The 18,183-nt window shown below is 43.0% G+C and overlaps 1 protein-coding gene across 3 annotated transcripts; it reads right to left on the bottom strand.

Moving 5' to 3' along the window:
* Positions 1 to 720: 720 nt before the first annotated feature.
* On the bottom strand, positions 721 to 11,131 carry arpp21 (cAMP-regulated phosphoprotein, 21). 3 transcript variants are annotated; one of them, XM_037092306.1, is made up of 20 exons: positions 10,942 to 11,131; positions 7,101 to 7,262; positions 6,798 to 6,963; positions 6,529 to 6,567; positions 6,357 to 6,422; positions 6,104 to 6,215; positions 5,772 to 5,910; positions 5,274 to 5,411; positions 5,091 to 5,190; positions 4,881 to 4,976; positions 4,763 to 4,800; positions 4,608 to 4,664; positions 4,073 to 4,260; positions 3,512 to 3,646; positions 3,323 to 3,432; positions 3,134 to 3,208; positions 2,865 to 3,020; positions 2,578 to 2,680; positions 1,509 to 1,615; positions 721 to 1,308 (listed from the first exon to the last, which is right to left on the bottom strand). In XM_037092306.1, exons 3-20 carry the CDS (start codon positions 6,957 to 6,959, stop codon positions 1,150 to 1,152), a joined length of 1,980 nt encoding a protein of 659 aa, XP_036948201.1. In that variant the 5' UTR covers positions 6,960 to 6,963; positions 7,101 to 7,262; positions 10,942 to 11,131; the 3' UTR covers positions 721 to 1,149. The 3 variants fall into 3 exon arrangements, with proteins under 3 accessions (XP_036948201.1, XP_036948200.1, XP_036948202.1); XM_037092305.1 differs by having other exon boundaries at positions 1,509 to 1,618; positions 10,942 to 11,130; XM_037092307.1 differs by lacking the exon at positions 3,134 to 3,208 and having other exon boundaries at positions 1,509 to 1,618.
* Positions 11,132 to 18,183: the final 7,052 nt, after the last annotated feature.

Raw genomic sequence — 18,183 nt, 5'->3', positions numbered from 1 at the left:
GTGTTGGAATGACCTGCACTGCTTTGCATATAGGGACCGTGTACTGACAGTGTTGAGGCAGGAGGGGGCGCTGACGCTTCATGATGAGGATCCCTCAGTGGTGTCTGCTGAACATTAACGCTCATCTTTTCAAATGACTCTCTCTGAAATCTCCCCCTATGTGAGATATTTATCTCCTGATGATACCAAAATACTCCTTGTGATCAACCACATTAATGTAAAAATCTTTCACTTCCTTGTTAATTATTCAAATTGTAAGGCGATGCAATTCATCTCCAATTTATGAACTCAGTGGTAGGTTAACAACCCACATCTCTGCTCTCCCACCGTGCACACACATCATGACTGTCTTACTGTTGTGAACAGAAACTACATTATTATGGAGGATGGCTCTCGGCCCAGAGTAGACACCATTAACCTTTGTTTTGGGTCTGGGACTTTTTTTCCTTGCTTTCTTTGACATTGCCAGACAGGGCGTGTTGTGACATTTTTAATTTTTTCAGGGAAGAACGCGTGGATCTTGATGAAAAAAATCAGCATGTTTTGCTGGCTGGTATTTGTGAGTGGGTACAAAAAAAGACTGTTGGTCTACAGTGGAGGTACATGCTCTACTAAGTGCCATTCTGATTATCTAATGTACTTTATTTCCCAGTGTGTGTGTGTGTATCTCTACGCCTGCATCCACTCATCAGGTACATTAGAGGAAACAAAGAGCCAGGATGATATAGAAATGTGACGTCGTCAATCCAGCCACAGCACTTTATTCTATTCACACAGTGCATTTCCTTAAAACACAATATATAATTTAATATCAATATATAAAACTCCATTTGTGTATATAAATTATGCATTCAATACAGCAGCTCTGATATATACTATTAAGCTTTGGTACAGTGGTACATTTATGTATGTGAGTGGGTGTATGCTGTGTGTGTGTGTGTGAGTGAGTGAGTGCACATGCTAGTTATGAGTGTGAACAAAGTACCCTGTGGGCACCGTCAGGAAGAAGGCGGGTGTAGGTGAAGTGGGTGAGGGAGTGTGAAAAACAGTGTTTGTGTTGAGTGTGTGTGTGTGTGCATGTGTATGTGCGATTTGTGAGTTCACGCAGGAACTTAAGTATCATCACTCCATCCGTCCGCCGAGGCATCATCAGTACGGTGCGCTCCAGGCCGGGCCGCTGAGGTTGGCGCAGCTGGGAGGCAGGCAGCTGCTGTGGTGGGAGGGTGGGGGAACCACGCAGCAGTAACCCGGCTCCCCACCGACCGCGGTCACAACTTTACTTTGGGGATAGGACACTGAAACACCTCCCTGCAGAGAAAAGACAGAGAGAGAGAGAGAGAGAGAGAGAGAGAGAGAGAGAGAGAGAGAGAGCGAGAGAGGAAAAAGTTAAGTTAGAGAGAAGAATTTGCCGCCACAAGCACTTTTTTTAAACTGCCAAGCGCTTCTTTTGGGGCTCGGAGTCGCTCGAGTCTGACGCAGAACGAGACCTTTGGGTGCTCTGTGTTTACCTGAACCATGCTACGCTGATGAGAGGTTATTGGTGAGTAGGTTCCCAGCACAGCCTGAGCCTGGTTGTGTGAAGACTGCTGCTGCAACCCCACAGCAGGAGCGTAACCTGCTATAAAACACACACGCATATACAAGATTATTAATAATACATATCATCACTGCAAATTGTTTAACTAGAGGCAATAAGATAATTGTGAGGATCGATATAAAGCCACACACAAATTCTTTGTTGATTGATAAATTAATACATCTTTATTCTTTGGATTCTTTCTTGATAAATAAAAAATAAAAATGCGTCCATCAATTTAGTTACACAAATATTGGCTTGACTGTGTTGCTTGTTCTGATATTTTGTAAACGTTAAGCAGGCGAGTGGATACGCTAACAGCCTTAGAGTCTGTTTTCTTGATATGATGAAAAAAAAATGATATTGCAATTATTTTTGACAGATATTTCAATTATGATATAATTCACGATTAGTGGGAATAATCATATTTCCATCACAATTTTTATTTTCACTCAAAAAGAACAACCTAAAAACTATTATTATAATCAACTGCAGCTTCAGCAATTTTTTCATTTTGTGATTTCGATTGTATTTTTAAGGACTGTGCAGACCTAGTTTTTATTCATATTTATTTAGCTTCATAATAATAAATAATTTATAAAGCAGCAATTGGTGGATTTAATTGGACACATTTTCATTTTTCAGTTCAGCATTAACACTTACGTTTTTATTGCCGTCATGAAAAAACAACAACAAAACACGCTACCTCCATCATTCGTGCACTCCTGTTGTGTAATTACATACATTAATTAAAGTTTGTATCATTAACTGATGCCTAGAAGGTGCCTACACACTGTTAACAGCTGTCTCAGACTCTACATTTGTGTCTTCTTGATCTATGTCACTGCGTTGAACAGAAGCAGCAGGAAAAGAGACCGGTTCACTGTGAGACCCTCAGACTACATCTCTGACAGTGTAACGGCCCCCTCCTCTACTGCCACAGTCTGCGTCAGTCTCACACTTACACACCACAAACACACACGCCTACAGCTGGGAAGTACCTGTTGGTTGCACTGCTTGACTGTGGATGTGCTGGCTGGGAGAGACAGGCCTGCATGGGTGCTGAGCTGAGGTAGGGTACTGGCCATAGTAATAAACAGGCACCTATACGAAAATAATATAAAGACTTTATTTTTTCTTAACTTTTATTCAGTCATATTGCTGTATGAATGTTGACTGTACAGCCAGAATTTAAGTTAATCAATGCATAATTTTAACAACTGTTTCTTAAAACATTGCCAAAATCAAAAAGGATACATAACAATAAAAGATGAACGTGTGTGTCTACCTGAGGTGAGGGCTGGCAGTAGCTGGGGGGGTTGGGAGGGGGAGGAGGAGGGGGAGGAGCTGCATAGATGTAACCCTGACTGGGAGGGTAGGGGGGCGGGGCTTCAACTGCCGACTGACAGCTCACGTGAGCGAACTGCGAGGAGAGCTCTTCAATCTGCCGGTGAAGAGGAAAAGAGGTCAGCGCGCACATGGACGCCCCAAAACACGCATGCAAACCATTACGCACACGTGTGAACCATAGCTATCAACCGGCACAGTGGTACATACTGTGGAGTATGGCTGTGAGGGAGCGACAGGCAACATCTGTGGAGCTGTGTAAGAGACAGATGAGTACTGAACCACCTGAGAGAGACACACACATATGGAGACAGAGATAAAGACACAAACAGAGACACGTATGCATGTATGTATGTATGTATCAGACGTGTCAGACACCTCCCGCTTTGTGTGTCCTACCTGCTGCTGAGAGGGAGAGCCTTGAAGCTGAGTCTGGCTCCTGATTGGCTGCTGACTGTCTGGAGGGTTGTACACAGCAGGGGTTCCATCAGGGTTCAGGAAAGGCTGCCCTGAGGGGTCAAAACGTTGATTAAGACAAATGTGCGTGTGTGTTGTGTGTGCAGTCTTGCTCGTGTATGTGTTTTGTACCAGTATGTGGGTTCACTAGTATGCTTCCTGGTGGGATCCCATTCTCCATGATGTAGTTCGGAGCCGGCTCATCTACAACGGGAGGAGTCGGAGGGTGGGGACAGGCGGGTGGCAGTCTGTAGAGAGCGATGGATCCTGAGAGAGAGAGAGAGTGGAAGGAGCGGAACACAACAAATTTCAACATCTTAATGTGATAAAAAGACGATATGCTCCACCCCTGCTCTACACTGACGTATTTAAATTCCTGAATATGTGAAGACGACTGGAGGTGTTGTGTGAAAATTTACAGCTATGGTGCGAAGATTCGTGCGGTGAGTTACATTTTCACACCAGAAGTACTTGCACTGCTTTTTGTTAATTAGATGCTACATAATTTATAAACAGTGATTTTCCCAAGTGCGGCGTGCTGATAAAATCTGCAAATAAGTTTGCTCGCACACAGGTAGACAGGAGCAAAGTGTCACAGCTGACAGTGACTGGATTTACACCTTTAACGTGTGACATGGAACTCTTCAAAAGTTACTAAATGTTAGTCTGACGTGAGGTTTTAAAAAGCCACACCAGAGGTTCCATCCCAGCTGTGGTTTGCTGGTTGGTGGGGTTTCGTGGCGGGACTTGTCCACTGGTACGAGGAATCGGAGTCCATGCTGCTCCATGGCGGGGGGTCGTTGCCGTAGCGACAGTCAGTGTCGGTGCTACTCTGCCTGCTGCTGCCTGTCCAGCTGGAGCCTGAGCTGTCACGGCTCCCCCTGTGAGGCACATCCAGAATTATCCTACAACCTTATTACTGCATGAGAGGCATTCCATTTATGTGAATGGGGGACAAACATGGCTTCAACACCTGCTCATGCGCCACAAATAATGAAGGGCTGATCGGTTTATGCTACATTCACTGATTTAAATCTTTATCCACAAAGACTTTCCACAAAGTAAATTGTTATTTTCCTTCAAAATGAGAAGTCTCCGGTAATCGAACTCTGAAACAAATCTAGGACTTCTTTCTGTTTCCGCTGCAGACTCTGAACAGCTCTGTTGCAGCCAGGCTGACCAGATTAAGATGATAAATGACTGCGCGTCTGTGCCGACAGAGCTCTACCTGAAGAGCTGCCTTCTCCTCTGGGTCTCGGCATACGGATTGTACTCCTCCGCAGTCCTGCGCACACATACACACACAGACATATATTAATGTTCTCATCTAAATATAATAAGCTGAAAAGGTGCATGGAGAGAATACACTGCAGGCAAGGTTACCTGGTTTCTGCATGGGTGCCCTCCTGGGTGCAGAGTGGCTGTGAAAGTACAGAGAAATGAGTGAGTCTCCTATATCTGCCTGTCTGTCTTCCTCTTTCTCTGTCTTTATCGGTCTCACCTCTTGGTTGAAGATTCGGTCTCGCACACGTTGATACTCCTCCTCTCTCTCCTCCACTGACTTGCTTTGCTTCTCCTGTAATGGGTGAAGTCGGGTCTGAAAGCCAGAGAAAATAGAACAGCTCAAGATGCTGATTGGATACGATCAATGTCAATTATAGAGGAAATTCCACAGAGATGGGCGGGTATAGAAATAGGAGGACAGACAGACCTGGTCATCTGAGCTGTTGTCTCTTTTCAAAATAATTTTCCACCTATGGATCTCTTCTGTTTTGTCCTTGTGTATCTCGTCCAGGAAACGCTGCTCCGGTCTTAAGAAAACACATAAAAAGTAGGTTACTTCACAGTAAACGTGAACAATACAACGATTCACACACGGACGCATTATGCTTACATGCGTGTGCTGCTGGTCCTGTTGATGATGACAGACTTGCCTGTCTGATCTACATTGTGCTCCATGCCGAAGTAGGCCGCCACCCGATGGACCAGCATACGGTGGTAGGATGACATATGAGGGAACTTCTTAAAGGGACTGAGAGAGTGAGGAAGGAAAGGATGGAAGGAAAAAAAGGTAGATGAGAGAGAGCGAGAAGGGAGAGAGATAAGACACAAGCAGTAAGAAGGAAGTAGACTGAGACTGGTTGTATTTGTTGGCTTGAATCCAATTTCATCACCAGGGGCTCGAACACACCCACGCTAAAATAAATGGCTCAATCTATTGATCAGTAGCTACACTAAATAAGCTGTATGGACAGAATTATAATGAGCTTAAAAACTAATATTAAATGAGCATAAAACCATATTTGGCTTTTAACATATACATAATACAATATCCAGGGAGATAGCTCAATGAGGACCAAGGGTTGTGTTCTATACACACACAGACACACACCTATTGCTGGTGATGAAGTCGATCATGTCCTGCTCCAGTTTAAGCAGCATCATGCGGTCTCTGGGGTTGCTGTTGAGGGTGTCGACAATAAACTGGTGCAGGTCTATGCCAGTGGAGTCAGTGTACTCCAGGCTGGACTCTGAGAGCCGACAGAGACAGGCAGGCAGGCAGGCAGGATGTATTACAAGACAATAAAAATGAAAGCACACTGCAATATTAAGCACCCCAGGAGAACTACATCTAAATAGTGGTGCTGAATCCAGTTTTATTACATTTTATTTGCCTTCTCTTGTCTCTCTTTTATGAGATACTAATCATATACACAAACACACCTTTGGACAGTGAATGTTTCTTTGGTTCTGGGCTCTTCTCCTGCCCTTCCTCCTTACAAGAAGTTCTCTCGTTGTCATGGCAGCTAGATGAGATGGTTGTGTCTGGAGATGCCTGAGAGGGAAGAAAATTAAGAGTAATTTGAGAGTGGTGATGATGATGATGAGGAGGAGGAGATGGATGATGATCTTTGCGTGTCTGTTTGTGTGTGTGTGTGTGTGTGTGTGTGTGTGTGTGTGTGTGTGTGTGTGTTACCTGGGTTTCTTCAAATGGTGAGGACTCCTCGCAGACAGCCATGCTGCGCACTAACTTTCCTTTGGCCTGAGAATACAGATGCAAGCAAGCAAATATTACAAATTCATAGAGCGTAATACAATCGATATTTCAGCAAGAATGAATAATGAGAAGCAGAATTATTTTAGCTTACCTTAACTTTTTTCTTTGGTTGCACCTGGTTACACAGTTTCTGTGAGAGAGGGCATAATTTATCATACAGTGATCACGTGAGGGTACAGCAAGTAGCCAAATACTAGTTAAATATGAAAGTAGCACAGAAAATAATGATTTACTATAGAGCGGCTGGTGAATTTGAACACATGGTGGTTGATAGATGTTCACATTTTAAAATGTTAATTTCCCACCCTGGGTATATTATTAATAAGATGCATAGCAGTAGCAATATTTAGCATCACTCACCTGCTGCTCCAGCTTCTTACAATCATGGCGACACTCATCGTCCTCCTTCTGCATGCACAGGGTCTGACATGTTGAAGGGGAGGAGCAGGTGATGACATCACATGATGTCACGTCACAGGTTTTTAGGAGGACATCTGCACTCTCTACAGCGGCTTCCGTCATCCTTCTAAACAAGACAAAACGTGGACTCTGGTGGTGTGCGTGTTTCCCCAATAATGTTTCATTGCTGTTTAAAGTTATCTTTGCCTACATTTGCATTTGTGTGTGTGTGTGTGCGAGTGTGTATCAGTTTGCTGTTCCTACCTGTCTGGAGTTGTTTACTTGAGAGCCTCACAGGTGAATGATGAGGTCATATATCCCATGTTCCCACAGGGCAGCCAGAAACGCAATTATCCTCTCCGCCAGTGCTCGCCTTCTCTACTGTTCCTCTCTCTGCCGGCTCTTTACTGGTCAATGGAAAACAGCCTGAAGAGATCGAAAAACACAGGAGAAAAAAAACATGTTAGTGGTCATTGTTCAACAGAAACAACACTGCGACTACACACACACACACACACACACACACACACACACACACACACACACACACACACTTATATCAAACAGTTGCCAGAGCATAAAGGCATAGCTGCTGGAAATGACATCAAGTAGCTAAGCTTGTGTGTGTGTGTTAACCTCTGTCTAGGCTTCCTAAATGCTCTCCTCCGGCTTGACAGTTAACTGCTGCTTAAAGTGTATTACTGTACGTGTGCATGTGTGACGGGAACATACATGCCTGTGCTTGGATGTGCTATTTCCTATTTACATGTGTGCAGCTCATGTGAACACACGTTTGGTGTGTATGTCCTCGAGCTTTTCTTAGAAACAGCAGCTGTGGAGGGTATCATGCAATCCGCCAACACTGATATTCCCAGAATGCCAAGCTCAGTCTCTGATCCTGGTGGTGGGAATATTGCCGAGACCAAAGACACACACACATGAGAGGAAGTGGCATTCCACCATCTTTTCCAAAGGGCCAACTGCATTCAGCAGGGACACATTCTACTGCAACAAAGAGCTCAAGGGGACACTTATTCCTGTAACACCTGGGACAGAATAACGAGCTTGGAGGAAGCAGAGTCCCATAACATGGTTATTTAACACCCGACTGGAGATAACAGCAGTTTTTAGAAAAAAGAACTCTGTCAGTCCATGTGCAAGTGGTGTTTATTTCCAATGCCGCCTCAACAAAACATTACACATGACAGCAGCGGTTCCACCCAGAATAAATATTATTTTATGGTAAAGAGGCATCTGAAATCTCTGGATGTGTTGGTCTTAGATTTCACAATGGGACTATCATTGTAAAAAATAATTATAATAATTTTAACAGATTTTAAACTATTGTATATGATAGCCAGAGATGTTTCTTATTGATATATGACGATAAATTGATCACTCCGGAATATGATCTGTAGTTGATTCGAGCCAGTTTATTAGAGCTTGGTTGGGATCTATATACTGTCGGTCAGGAGACACATAAATACTCTATGGGACATTATACCCTGGGAGACTCCCTAATGTGCTGTTGGCAAATTCTTGCTGAGGTGTCCTTTAGCCAAACACACCAGCTCCATGTGTGCTGCACTGCAAGTGACCCTGACCTGAAACTCCACAGAGGGGAGGTGCAAGGAGAACCATAAATCAATACAATTAAAGACAAAAAATGTGTTTAAAATAAGAGGAACTGTAGTAGAAGATGGGAACGTGACAGAGAGGGAAATGAATGATGTGGAGCAGATGCACTACAGAGAAAACAAGACGAATGGTAGGCGAAGGAAGCAGGGGGATGAAGAGAGATGAGGAAACGGTCTGCAGAGACTTTAAAGGTGAAGAGGGGTGAAGGCAGGCAGCGGAGAAGTGAAGAATTAGTGATCGAGAGGCTTGCAGCACAGTCTGTCTCGGGGCTTTTCAGCCGACGGCCGTGAAGAGGGGATTTGAGCGCAGCTACCAGTTTTTGAGCTGAGCGCTGCAGAAGCGGCCGGCCGCCCGGGGAGAAGGTGTGACACGATCATTAGCGCGTGACGGATGGCGGCGGGAAGCAGGGAGTGCCAGTACCCGCTACATCATCATCCATCTGCTGCTCTCACCGAAGCCTCCAGCCTCAGAGCCACCTACTCACCAGGACACCTTTCTTCTCCAGCCAAAAGCTGCCTGGCTCACGGGCAGGCCAGTGGGAAAATATCCAAAAAGCGACTTTAGATGGCCATTGTCAGCTCAACTAAATTATGTTAAGTGCCTGAGACCAGTACAATTCTGATTGTATTTAAGACCATTGAAAAATCTATATTTGAATACCAGAGCTATTGTACCTTGTAGGCTTGGGTTTATTATCCTGCCCTCTCTGCCCATTTTGCCATCTCTCTCTCTCTTTTTTTTTTGGATTTGCACACCTTCTCTTGAAAACCACAAAGAGAGAGAAAAAAAAAAAATCTGCCTGTGGTCACAGAGAGCCGTTTATGTTTTGTCTCCAAGGCTGCTGTACAATTTAAGAGGGGATTTCATGTTTTTTTCCCCTCAGCTCAGAGCTCATTAGAAAAACGTTTCAGTGAGCGCGGGTCTCTCTGGTTTAAAATAATAATTGAGAATTTAGAGGCTTTGTTTACCCATAATCTGCACAGGCTTTGCCCCTGAGTCTGTAATTGGGCTGCTTTCCTATTTCTCTCCCATAGTATATAGGGTATTTTAAGTTTTAACTTGCCATTCCTTTTGGTCTCTCTATATATTGCATCCTGTGTGTCTGCACCTTGCATTTGCAGCTGATTTTTTTTCCTTCCTGGCCATCTTTTATTTTATCTCCTTGCCACCGCACATCCACGTCAAACAGGCGCATGAATAATTTCACCCTCCACTTTTAAGACAAGCCAAGAACAGAAAGTGGGCTGCACAAGTGAAATTTAGGTTACATCGTCCTTTGAGTCATCAGCACCTGGGCAGCCACAGCAGCAGCCGCACTTGTAGACAAAGTGACTTGTGGGTGCGACAGCTGTGTCGCTCTCTGCAGCTGAGCGCAAACCCGACCCGGGGAAAATACCTGCATGCATACAACACGGCAGAGTAGCAAAGTGTTGGCGTTAAAGGGCTACTTCGCGCAAAATTAATCCCCGCAACCCCTTATAGATCAGATAGAAACTAATCTTGACTGTGCGATCTCAAGTTCAGGCGGAGGATGCGGTATGCGGGCTAAAACAAACAGGTGTCATCTTCATGCACAACTTTATGGCATCCTGTTGACCCATATAACGGGACGGAGACGTAACGGTGCATGATCGAGCATGTGCGATCTACTTTCGGGACTCTCCTTGGATGGCCGGATGAAGGGGAAAAAAACCCGACGGGGACCGTGTCCGAGAGTGTATGGATGCGTGTGTCGCATTACCGTGATCCAGGCTAAGCTGACACACCGGGCTATTTTTACACCCGGGCAGGGAGTGGACCTCCTGCTCCGGGACTTCACCGCGCTGTCAGCTGCATGTGGAGAGCGGAGGACGGTGGGCGAAGGATACACGGCAGGGGGCTCTGACATGAACTCGGCATTATAGCTGCCAACAGAAAGGGACTTTTGTCTGACATAAACACTGGGGAATAGGTGACTTTAAGTGGCTCACATTTCTCCACTCAAATAGTCAAGGGATGTATGCTTTTAAAAAATCGTGTTAAATTGCCGGTTGACTTCTTCGTTTTCTTCAAAGACTAAAGACAAAGAAAAGAAGAAAAAAACAACAACACAGACACACGAATGTCATTTACTAGCTTCTAAACTGCCCTTATCATTCATTCCGCGATGTCGCTAAACCCGAGGGGAATGCGACTGATAGCTGCGCTCTGGGGCGCTGTTAGCTTGTCAGAGCCACTAATTTAACCGGTTTCGCGGCGGAGTTTCAGCTACAATCATAAATGTCTGCTTAATGTGTTTGTTCTGACATCGCCCTAACTCATACTCTGGTGCGATTTAATCGGCCAAAGTAACAGCAAGAGGGAACAGCTTTGACAAAACACCGAGAAAAAGGCAGCAAGGAGCGTCGATGTCAACCGTTAAATCAAGCTAACCTGACCGAGGCGACGTTCAACTGCCGCCGCCGCGTGAGAACGTCCGCTGTCTTACCGTGAGGTGATGTCTTCCTCCCTCCGTGGCTTCTGCCCGTGTAGCCTACCGACCGACCTACTGCTGCACACCCCGCGTCTGTTGACTGCGAGGTCCGTTGCTCCTCCTCCGCCTTTTGCCTGTCTCTGTCGGAGCAGGAGGAGGAGGCAGGAGTGGTGGTGGTGGGGGGAGGCGGGGGGGATGAGGAGGAGGAGGAGGGCCGACAGCTCTGAACCCTGAGCCACGCGCCCACACACACGCGAGGAATGCACGAGAGCTAACGCTCCCTCCACCAACGGCCCACTCATCTCCCCGTCTCCGTCCCTGTCTCTCGCTCTGTTCCCCGTCTGTCTCTCTCAGTCCTCCATCTCATTTTTAACCCCTTAAAATATACTTCATGACTTTAATACCAGAGTAACTTACTTCAACACTTTGTATGTAGCTTACTTTAGACAAGTATTTCCATTGTAATATAGAGCGGTGTCGTTTGTAGTCCTAAAACCCAGAAATGAGTTAGCATTTTTGCACACCAGGTTGAAGCCTCTCAAAAGTCCATTAGCTTTTCGAATGGGTTTTTGGTTAAATGGCTGACATAAGATCTGTGGTTACCACAGGCTTAAGATATTAAACACATTGACTTTATAATCGAATTATAAAGCACTTGTGTGTCTTTAAAAAGGTGGTTGCTAACAAGTGGCTAAAAGAGCCCACAGAAGTTGTAAGGTCATCACAGTGAACACAGATCTCATCTACTCACTAGTCGGACTTCAATACAAATTATTCTAATTTTAGCTTTATACCTTAACAGAAAATGTGTAGTAATTATGTAGTAAGACACTCAGTGGTGGTGACGTTTCAGTCATGTGACCACAGTATGGTCTGTTTGTGGCCTAACATTAGCTTTTAACTTACAGTGATTTCATTTACACATCGAAAGTAGTGATGTGTCGGTCGCGAATGGATCAGTTCGAAGGAACTCTGTAATGCAAATGAAATTAAACGATTCCCCTTTTCACTTCTTTCTCATTAGTTCTGTTGCTCTCAGACTAGTCGCTGTGTTGTTCACTGTTTAGTTATCAGAGTGGTGAAGAGGACTGAGAGCCGGCCAATCATATGCTGAGTCTAGGACACTGTCGTCGAATTTTAGCCAATGAGAAACAGGACAGCATAGCAACGATTTCTATGAAAAAAAACCAAAAACACTTAATTTCGTTCGTAGCTCATCGTTCTCATTCGTTCACTGATTCCTCTCCTGGCATTTTTGTTCAGTCAGTTACTTGTTCTTTGCTTGCAGGGTTTAGCTGTTAACTGTTGTGTTGTCTAAAAGTACACATAATCATGAAGTTACAGCTATGTATTTGCCTTGAACTACAGTGTTATGTTGACCGTTAGCACGATCATTTGAGAACGAGGAGCTGAGAACTGTGCATTAACGTTACCTGATTCACCGCTAAATGTCGTTGTACCGGAAACGCGACTGAGCAAACAAACAAACAAACAAACAAACAAACAAATGATATAAATGATTCTTCCTGCCAAACGGACCGACGGAAACTGAACCTCAACATCAAACGATGAAATCCACCTCTAATCGAAAAACACAGAAGTGGTGTTCATCTATGAAGATTATCTCGCTGAACAAACCGTGTTAGTATCATAAACTGGTGTTTGCCACAGTGCTTATTTTTTGGCGATATTTGAAAATCCCATTCAAAAATCCCATAGGCTTTTTGTCAAGGGAACCAGGGTTAGGCTGAAAAAATACTTCATTGCCGCTGCTCTGTACGCCACAACATTTATTTGACAGCATTAACAATATTTTAGACACATAACCTGCACAGATTCAAGGTGCAATTTGCAAGATATTTGGCTTAAAACATTGAAAAATGAACTGAAGTGATCAACAGACTGGGAAGAAACAACGAGTTTAATGTTTTGTCAAAGATGTCTAACTATAGCTATAGCTAATTATACCAGTTAGGACACTTGCAGTTCTAACTGCGAGCTGCACGGCTATCATAGCTAACAGCAGCTAGTGTTTACTCTGCTGATATGCCGCCCCTAGCTGATTTGTTTGTCGTGACCTTGGACAGGTGGCCAGTTCTTACATATTTCATCTAAACGACAGAACAGTAGCCCATTTTAAGTAGGCTAGTTAAATTTAGAACACCCTTGACTAGCTGCAACTGCAAAATGCTGACTACACACTCCTGATAACACACTCACAGGGGCCATCTTTGAGTAGCCTTCCTATATTTGCCAGTTTGACACTTAAAAGTACATTTTGAGAATGATAGGTTACATATGTAGGCCTACCACTTTCAGTGCTAGACTTTAACCCACAGTAGAGTATTATATAGCTTTCACTAATTTGACTTAAAAGGACCTGAATCAATGAACAAACATGGCACACCTTGAAAATATTAGATCGTTTTTAAAGGGCAAACATGGCAGAAGTTGGTCTCTGGTCTCTTTTGGCCCCTCATCTGTTAGACCTTACATCAATCCATCTAACTTTGGTTAGATGTCAATTTTATGTAAGTGAACATCACTTTTATTGAAGACCCTCCATTTTGATTTTTCTAGGAAATAATTCCCACAACCACCCACCGCTTGCTTTGAAAAAAATACATCAGTGAAGAACTAAGTTATATTTAAAAATACAAGAAAAGACTGAGTCAAAAATATAGCAAAGTCTTATGATTATGTAACATTGATACATATAGTACATATACCATATATGGCCTTTGGATTGGGCAGTTATGTAAAAACTGCAACAGCACTATGCTGTACCATTCAACACTTGAATTAGAAAATGAAAATACTAAATTGAGACAAGAGGTGGGAGATACATGTATAGCCCGCTAAAGGATTATTTTATCACGATGAATTGGTAATACATATCCGTCTCCTTTTAAAAGTCGATTCAGTGGCAGAAGATGTGTATACTCTTCACCCCCGTGTCTGTTTGCACCGGCCATGACTGGTGGAAGATGGCGGATGTAATTTTAACTGCTTTTAACACTTTGGGATGACTCAATCTATAAAAATGCTTCATATTTTATCGACTGATACTGTAGCTGTAGTGTGGCAAAAAGTACAATAGTTCCCTCTAAAATTGTGTAAGGTGTAAAAAGGGACTGCACAGGTAAATATATATTATAATATAATTATATAATATATACAATAATATTTATGTACACTGGCAGGTTTATCATTTGAGTGGGTATTTTTGGTCTACATAATATCAGATTGACCTTAAAACAAACATGTGCACTGAAGACCTCAGTTGAAGGCTAGCTGCAGCCCTGGACAGCAGTCAGGAGTATTATTTACCCCCATATCTGTTTTCACTTCCCACAGAAGCCTCTCTGACTCTGAATCATGAAGTGTTTTCTATCTTTGGTTTCATCACATCAGTCATAAGTAATCAGATATCTTTTTACATCACTGACATCTTGTTGAATGATAAGCCGGGTCCATTTTAAAAATACTGAGGTCATACAGTTCGCCCAAATTCGGTGATGGCTAAAGCCCTGATTGCATTGCTCCTTTGCAAATATAATCAATTTGGAGGCATCGTGAAGCCCTTGGGCAAAAATGAGCTGTTGATGCCCCTTTAACCTACCATTCCTTCACATGCAATGTGTACCTTCTTAGATTTACTCAGTGGTGCTTTGATTAAACACATTGATTTAGTAATCTAGATCATATAACCTGAAAAAAAATGACCAAAATGGGAAGTTCAATCATTTTGATTTTGACACAGGGACCCTCTTCAACACAATAAAAAAGAGGGACACACCATAATGATCTCATTATGCAAGCACACTCACTCAAATTTTCAACTCAAAGTGGAAACAGAAAACTTTTCAAATTCCTAGCAATTCCCTGTGGTATTACACTTGGCCCGTTAGCAACATGACCACCGCTAACAGCCTGGCTACTGTCCAAAGCAAAAAACAACTATAAGCATCCCAGTTTACCGCCCCCCCCCCCCCCCCAAAAAAAAAAAAAAAAAAAACCTGATATCAGAGCTATGAAAAGGCAGAGTAAAACACCAGGTTGGGTCAATAAGTCAGCTGGTTTTGTTACTGATCAAGCTGAAAGAACATTTTGAATTGCCTCAAGTCCCACTGGTAAGAGGAAACACATGTCAGCAAGGACGGTTTTGACACTTTCTGCACTGAGTGAAGGCCCGTCCGTTCACTCTTGTTTTACCTCAGTTTCTATCGCTCTATCGCAGCGAGATTCTTTTCTTTTACAGTTTCTCTAGTTGTTCCGTTATTAACTGGGGATATGGCACAATGGCAGACATGCTCTCATTTTTCCAGGAAAAATCAAACAGCACTGTAAAAGCGAGGTTTATAGGGAACCAATATGTATGTGGATGGTGTCATTTTTCTAGAGCCACTACTTGTGCAATCAGTATTTACCTCAGAATTGTCAGTTTAATTGGGACAAACCAGCTGATACACAACAAGCTTGGAGATTTCTGGGATGTTGTTTTGCCTGTTTGGTATTCCAGCCTTGATTTGGGGTCTTTTACGGTTTCAGGATTGGCGGCTTGTTTTGGTCTGTACTACTCGTGCTACAGCTAATATGAAAATTGTTTCACAGTAGTGAAACAACTCATACGGTTGCAGTAAGAGCAGCTGAGCTCCAATATTGTACATCATTTTAAGAATACATGCTTTTAGCTAAGAAATGAGGCTTTGTTCCGTTCGGCTAAGTGTATGGTAATTACTCCAGTAAGTGGAAGTCTGTCGTTTCCATCATCTTGTTTAACGAGTACTCGCAGTTGAAAGACAGTGGTATGTCAATATCAGTAATCTTTATTTGCATGAAGCCAGTTTTTTTTTTTTTTTTTGCTTAGTCAGAAATGTGGACTTGCTACGAATACAACTTAAGGTTACAGCTCATTTGAAACTTAGATGCACACCCACACAGTGTCGTGTTTCTGACACGTCTTGCGCTATAAACAGGTCCTTTCAGCCCGCGCCTCTATGACGTTTAACAATTCCTACAAATGTAATCAAGTGCAAAATAGAATGAACAGCAAACACAGATCCTGGGAGGAGATGGGAGTATGAAGTCTCGAGCCGAGCAGGTTCATTCTTATTCCATTAACTCTAGTCTCATTCAGTTCAAAGTCATTCACAGAACCCATTATTCAAAGACAAAATTACACAGATATAACCCGAGATCTCCGATATGTGATAAATGTAGCCTGGGGGAGGCAAACCTACTTCACAGCCTCACCCTTTGTCCCAAGATAGAAAATTACTGGCCTGGACTTCTTTAAAACACTCTCTGAAGTAGTTAATATCTATACTGAACCAGACCCTGTTTTAATAGTTTTGGGATTCTCAGAATTGATTTTGCCACTTAAGAGAAGACTACAACAAATTCTCTCTCATTGCTTAATCGGTACTATGAGTATTCCTCTCTTATACTGTGCAAAAAAAAGGAAGTAACCATGATCAAATTATGTCTTAATGAATTAAACAATACTGGACTGCTTGAGATCATGCATTTCTCAATAAAGGACTGACATTTACAAGTTGATAAGATTTGGCAGCCTCTCATCCGTCAAGACCCAGCATTGATCCTAGACATCAAGAATTCTGTTTAATCCGGTGTTCTTAATGAGAAATCTGTCATTCTTAGTTATTGTGCTACTTGATTACAAAAGTGAGCATAAATATCTAATTCTTTCTTGTGGCTCTTGAGATGCTGATGCATGTACTGTATGTAAAACAGGCAACATGTTGTACATACACAAATGACCTTCAAGGGCAACCAACACCAAAGAGTCTCAATGCTACAACCACAAACTACAGAGATGACTGAGCACAGGCTTCAGGATGTGCGTCATCCAAGAGCCAGCAGACATTGCTATGTGTGTGTGCATCACTGCTCGCTCTCTCCCCACACATTCACATTCACGCTGGTTTATCATGTTTTAATGACACTTCATTGACTTACAAGGAACAATTTTACACTGTGCTCAACACAAATGGAGTGAAATCAAATTGGGGATTTTTTTTTTTTTTTTTTTTTAGCCCTTTAAACAAGTCATCCACAGACAACTGGTGTGCACATAATCTCAGATTTGTCCTGTAAAGTGGCCAGTGACAGAAACACACACACACCTGCTGTCTGACGGTTCTGGCAGTATGGTCGGCATGTGTGCACACAGGACAGAGACTCAGTGGCGCTCGTTTCCCGTCGCGCGTGCACAGAAATACCACCACGTTTGTGGCTTGTTATATAAACACACCTCATTAGAAAGCGCACAGCTGACTCCGTGTGTGTGTGTGTGTGTGTGTGTGTATATGTGTGTGTGTGTGTGTGTGTGTGTTATACTATTACATCAGTTCCAGAGCCTCAGAGCCGAGGTACATGAATGTCTGTCTAAAGGCCTTACTGGAACTGGGATCGAAATGACCCTCCTTCTCAGGAAGGGTAAACTCATGATCACTTCTGGTAGACACAGAAAGTAATGACACAGAATTATAAATCAAATAAACATTAAATATTTATCTACAGACACATCACCATTTGTGTTGCACTGCTGTGTGAACTTTGAGTGTCTGTGTATGTATGTATGTGTGTGTGTGTGTGTGTGTGTGTGTGTGTGTGTGTGTGTGTGTGTGTGTGTGTGTGTGTGTGCGTGCGCGTGCCTGTGTTAATTAGTTTTGAGGTCACAATCAACTGAAAAAGCACTTTTCAATATGTTATCTAAAGGATTTTTTTTTACATTCTGTAAATATGCTCATTCGCTGTCTTGCCGTGATTAGATGAGAAGATTGATACCACTCCTATGTTTGTGTGTTAAAGGGTAACGCCACCAATTTGACACATTTAAGTGTGTTTAAAGATCTTGAGGAGCACTACTTCATATATGAAAAAAGCAGTATGAAGCCTTTTGTGGCTCCACTGAGGCTGTGTGTAATGTGATAAATTGCCTCCAGTAAGGTCACTCAGTGGTGAAGTTGCATTGTGAGGGAATGTAGGCACCATTTTTACAAAAATAACACTTTTGGATTAATGGGCTGTGTAAAACATGAATTTAAAAAAATTATCAAAATCAGTACAGCATAACAAGAGATATCACCTTTATATTTCACTATTCTTCCATTTTCAAAACGTGATGGCCACATTACCCACAATGCAACTTTGCCACGAGTGACATCACTGTGGGCATTAATCACATTTCATGCAGCCTCCTCTGGAGCCATCAAAGGCTTTACATTGCTT

This window comes from Acanthopagrus latus, chromosome 3, assembly GCF_904848185.1.
Source record: "Acanthopagrus latus isolate v.2019 chromosome 3, fAcaLat1.1, whole genome shotgun sequence".
Taxonomy (NCBI): domain Eukaryota; kingdom Metazoa; phylum Chordata; class Actinopteri; order Spariformes; family Sparidae; genus Acanthopagrus; species Acanthopagrus latus.
This window is presented reverse-complemented; position numbering and strand designations above follow the sequence as displayed.

Coding starts and splice junctions, on each gene's coding strand:
- arpp21 (XM_037092305.1), bottom strand. CDS start 6,959: ATGACGGAAGCCGCTGTAGAGAGTGCAGATGTCCTCCTAAAAACCTGT. Junction 5,911..6,103: donor GAAACATTCACTGTCCAAAG/GTGTGTTTGTGT, acceptor GTCGGCTCTCAG/AGTCCAGCCTGGAGTACACT. Junction 5,191..5,273: donor AGGACCAGCAGCACACGCAT/GTAAGCATAATG, acceptor TGTTTTCTTAAG/ACCGGAGCAGCGTTTCCTGG.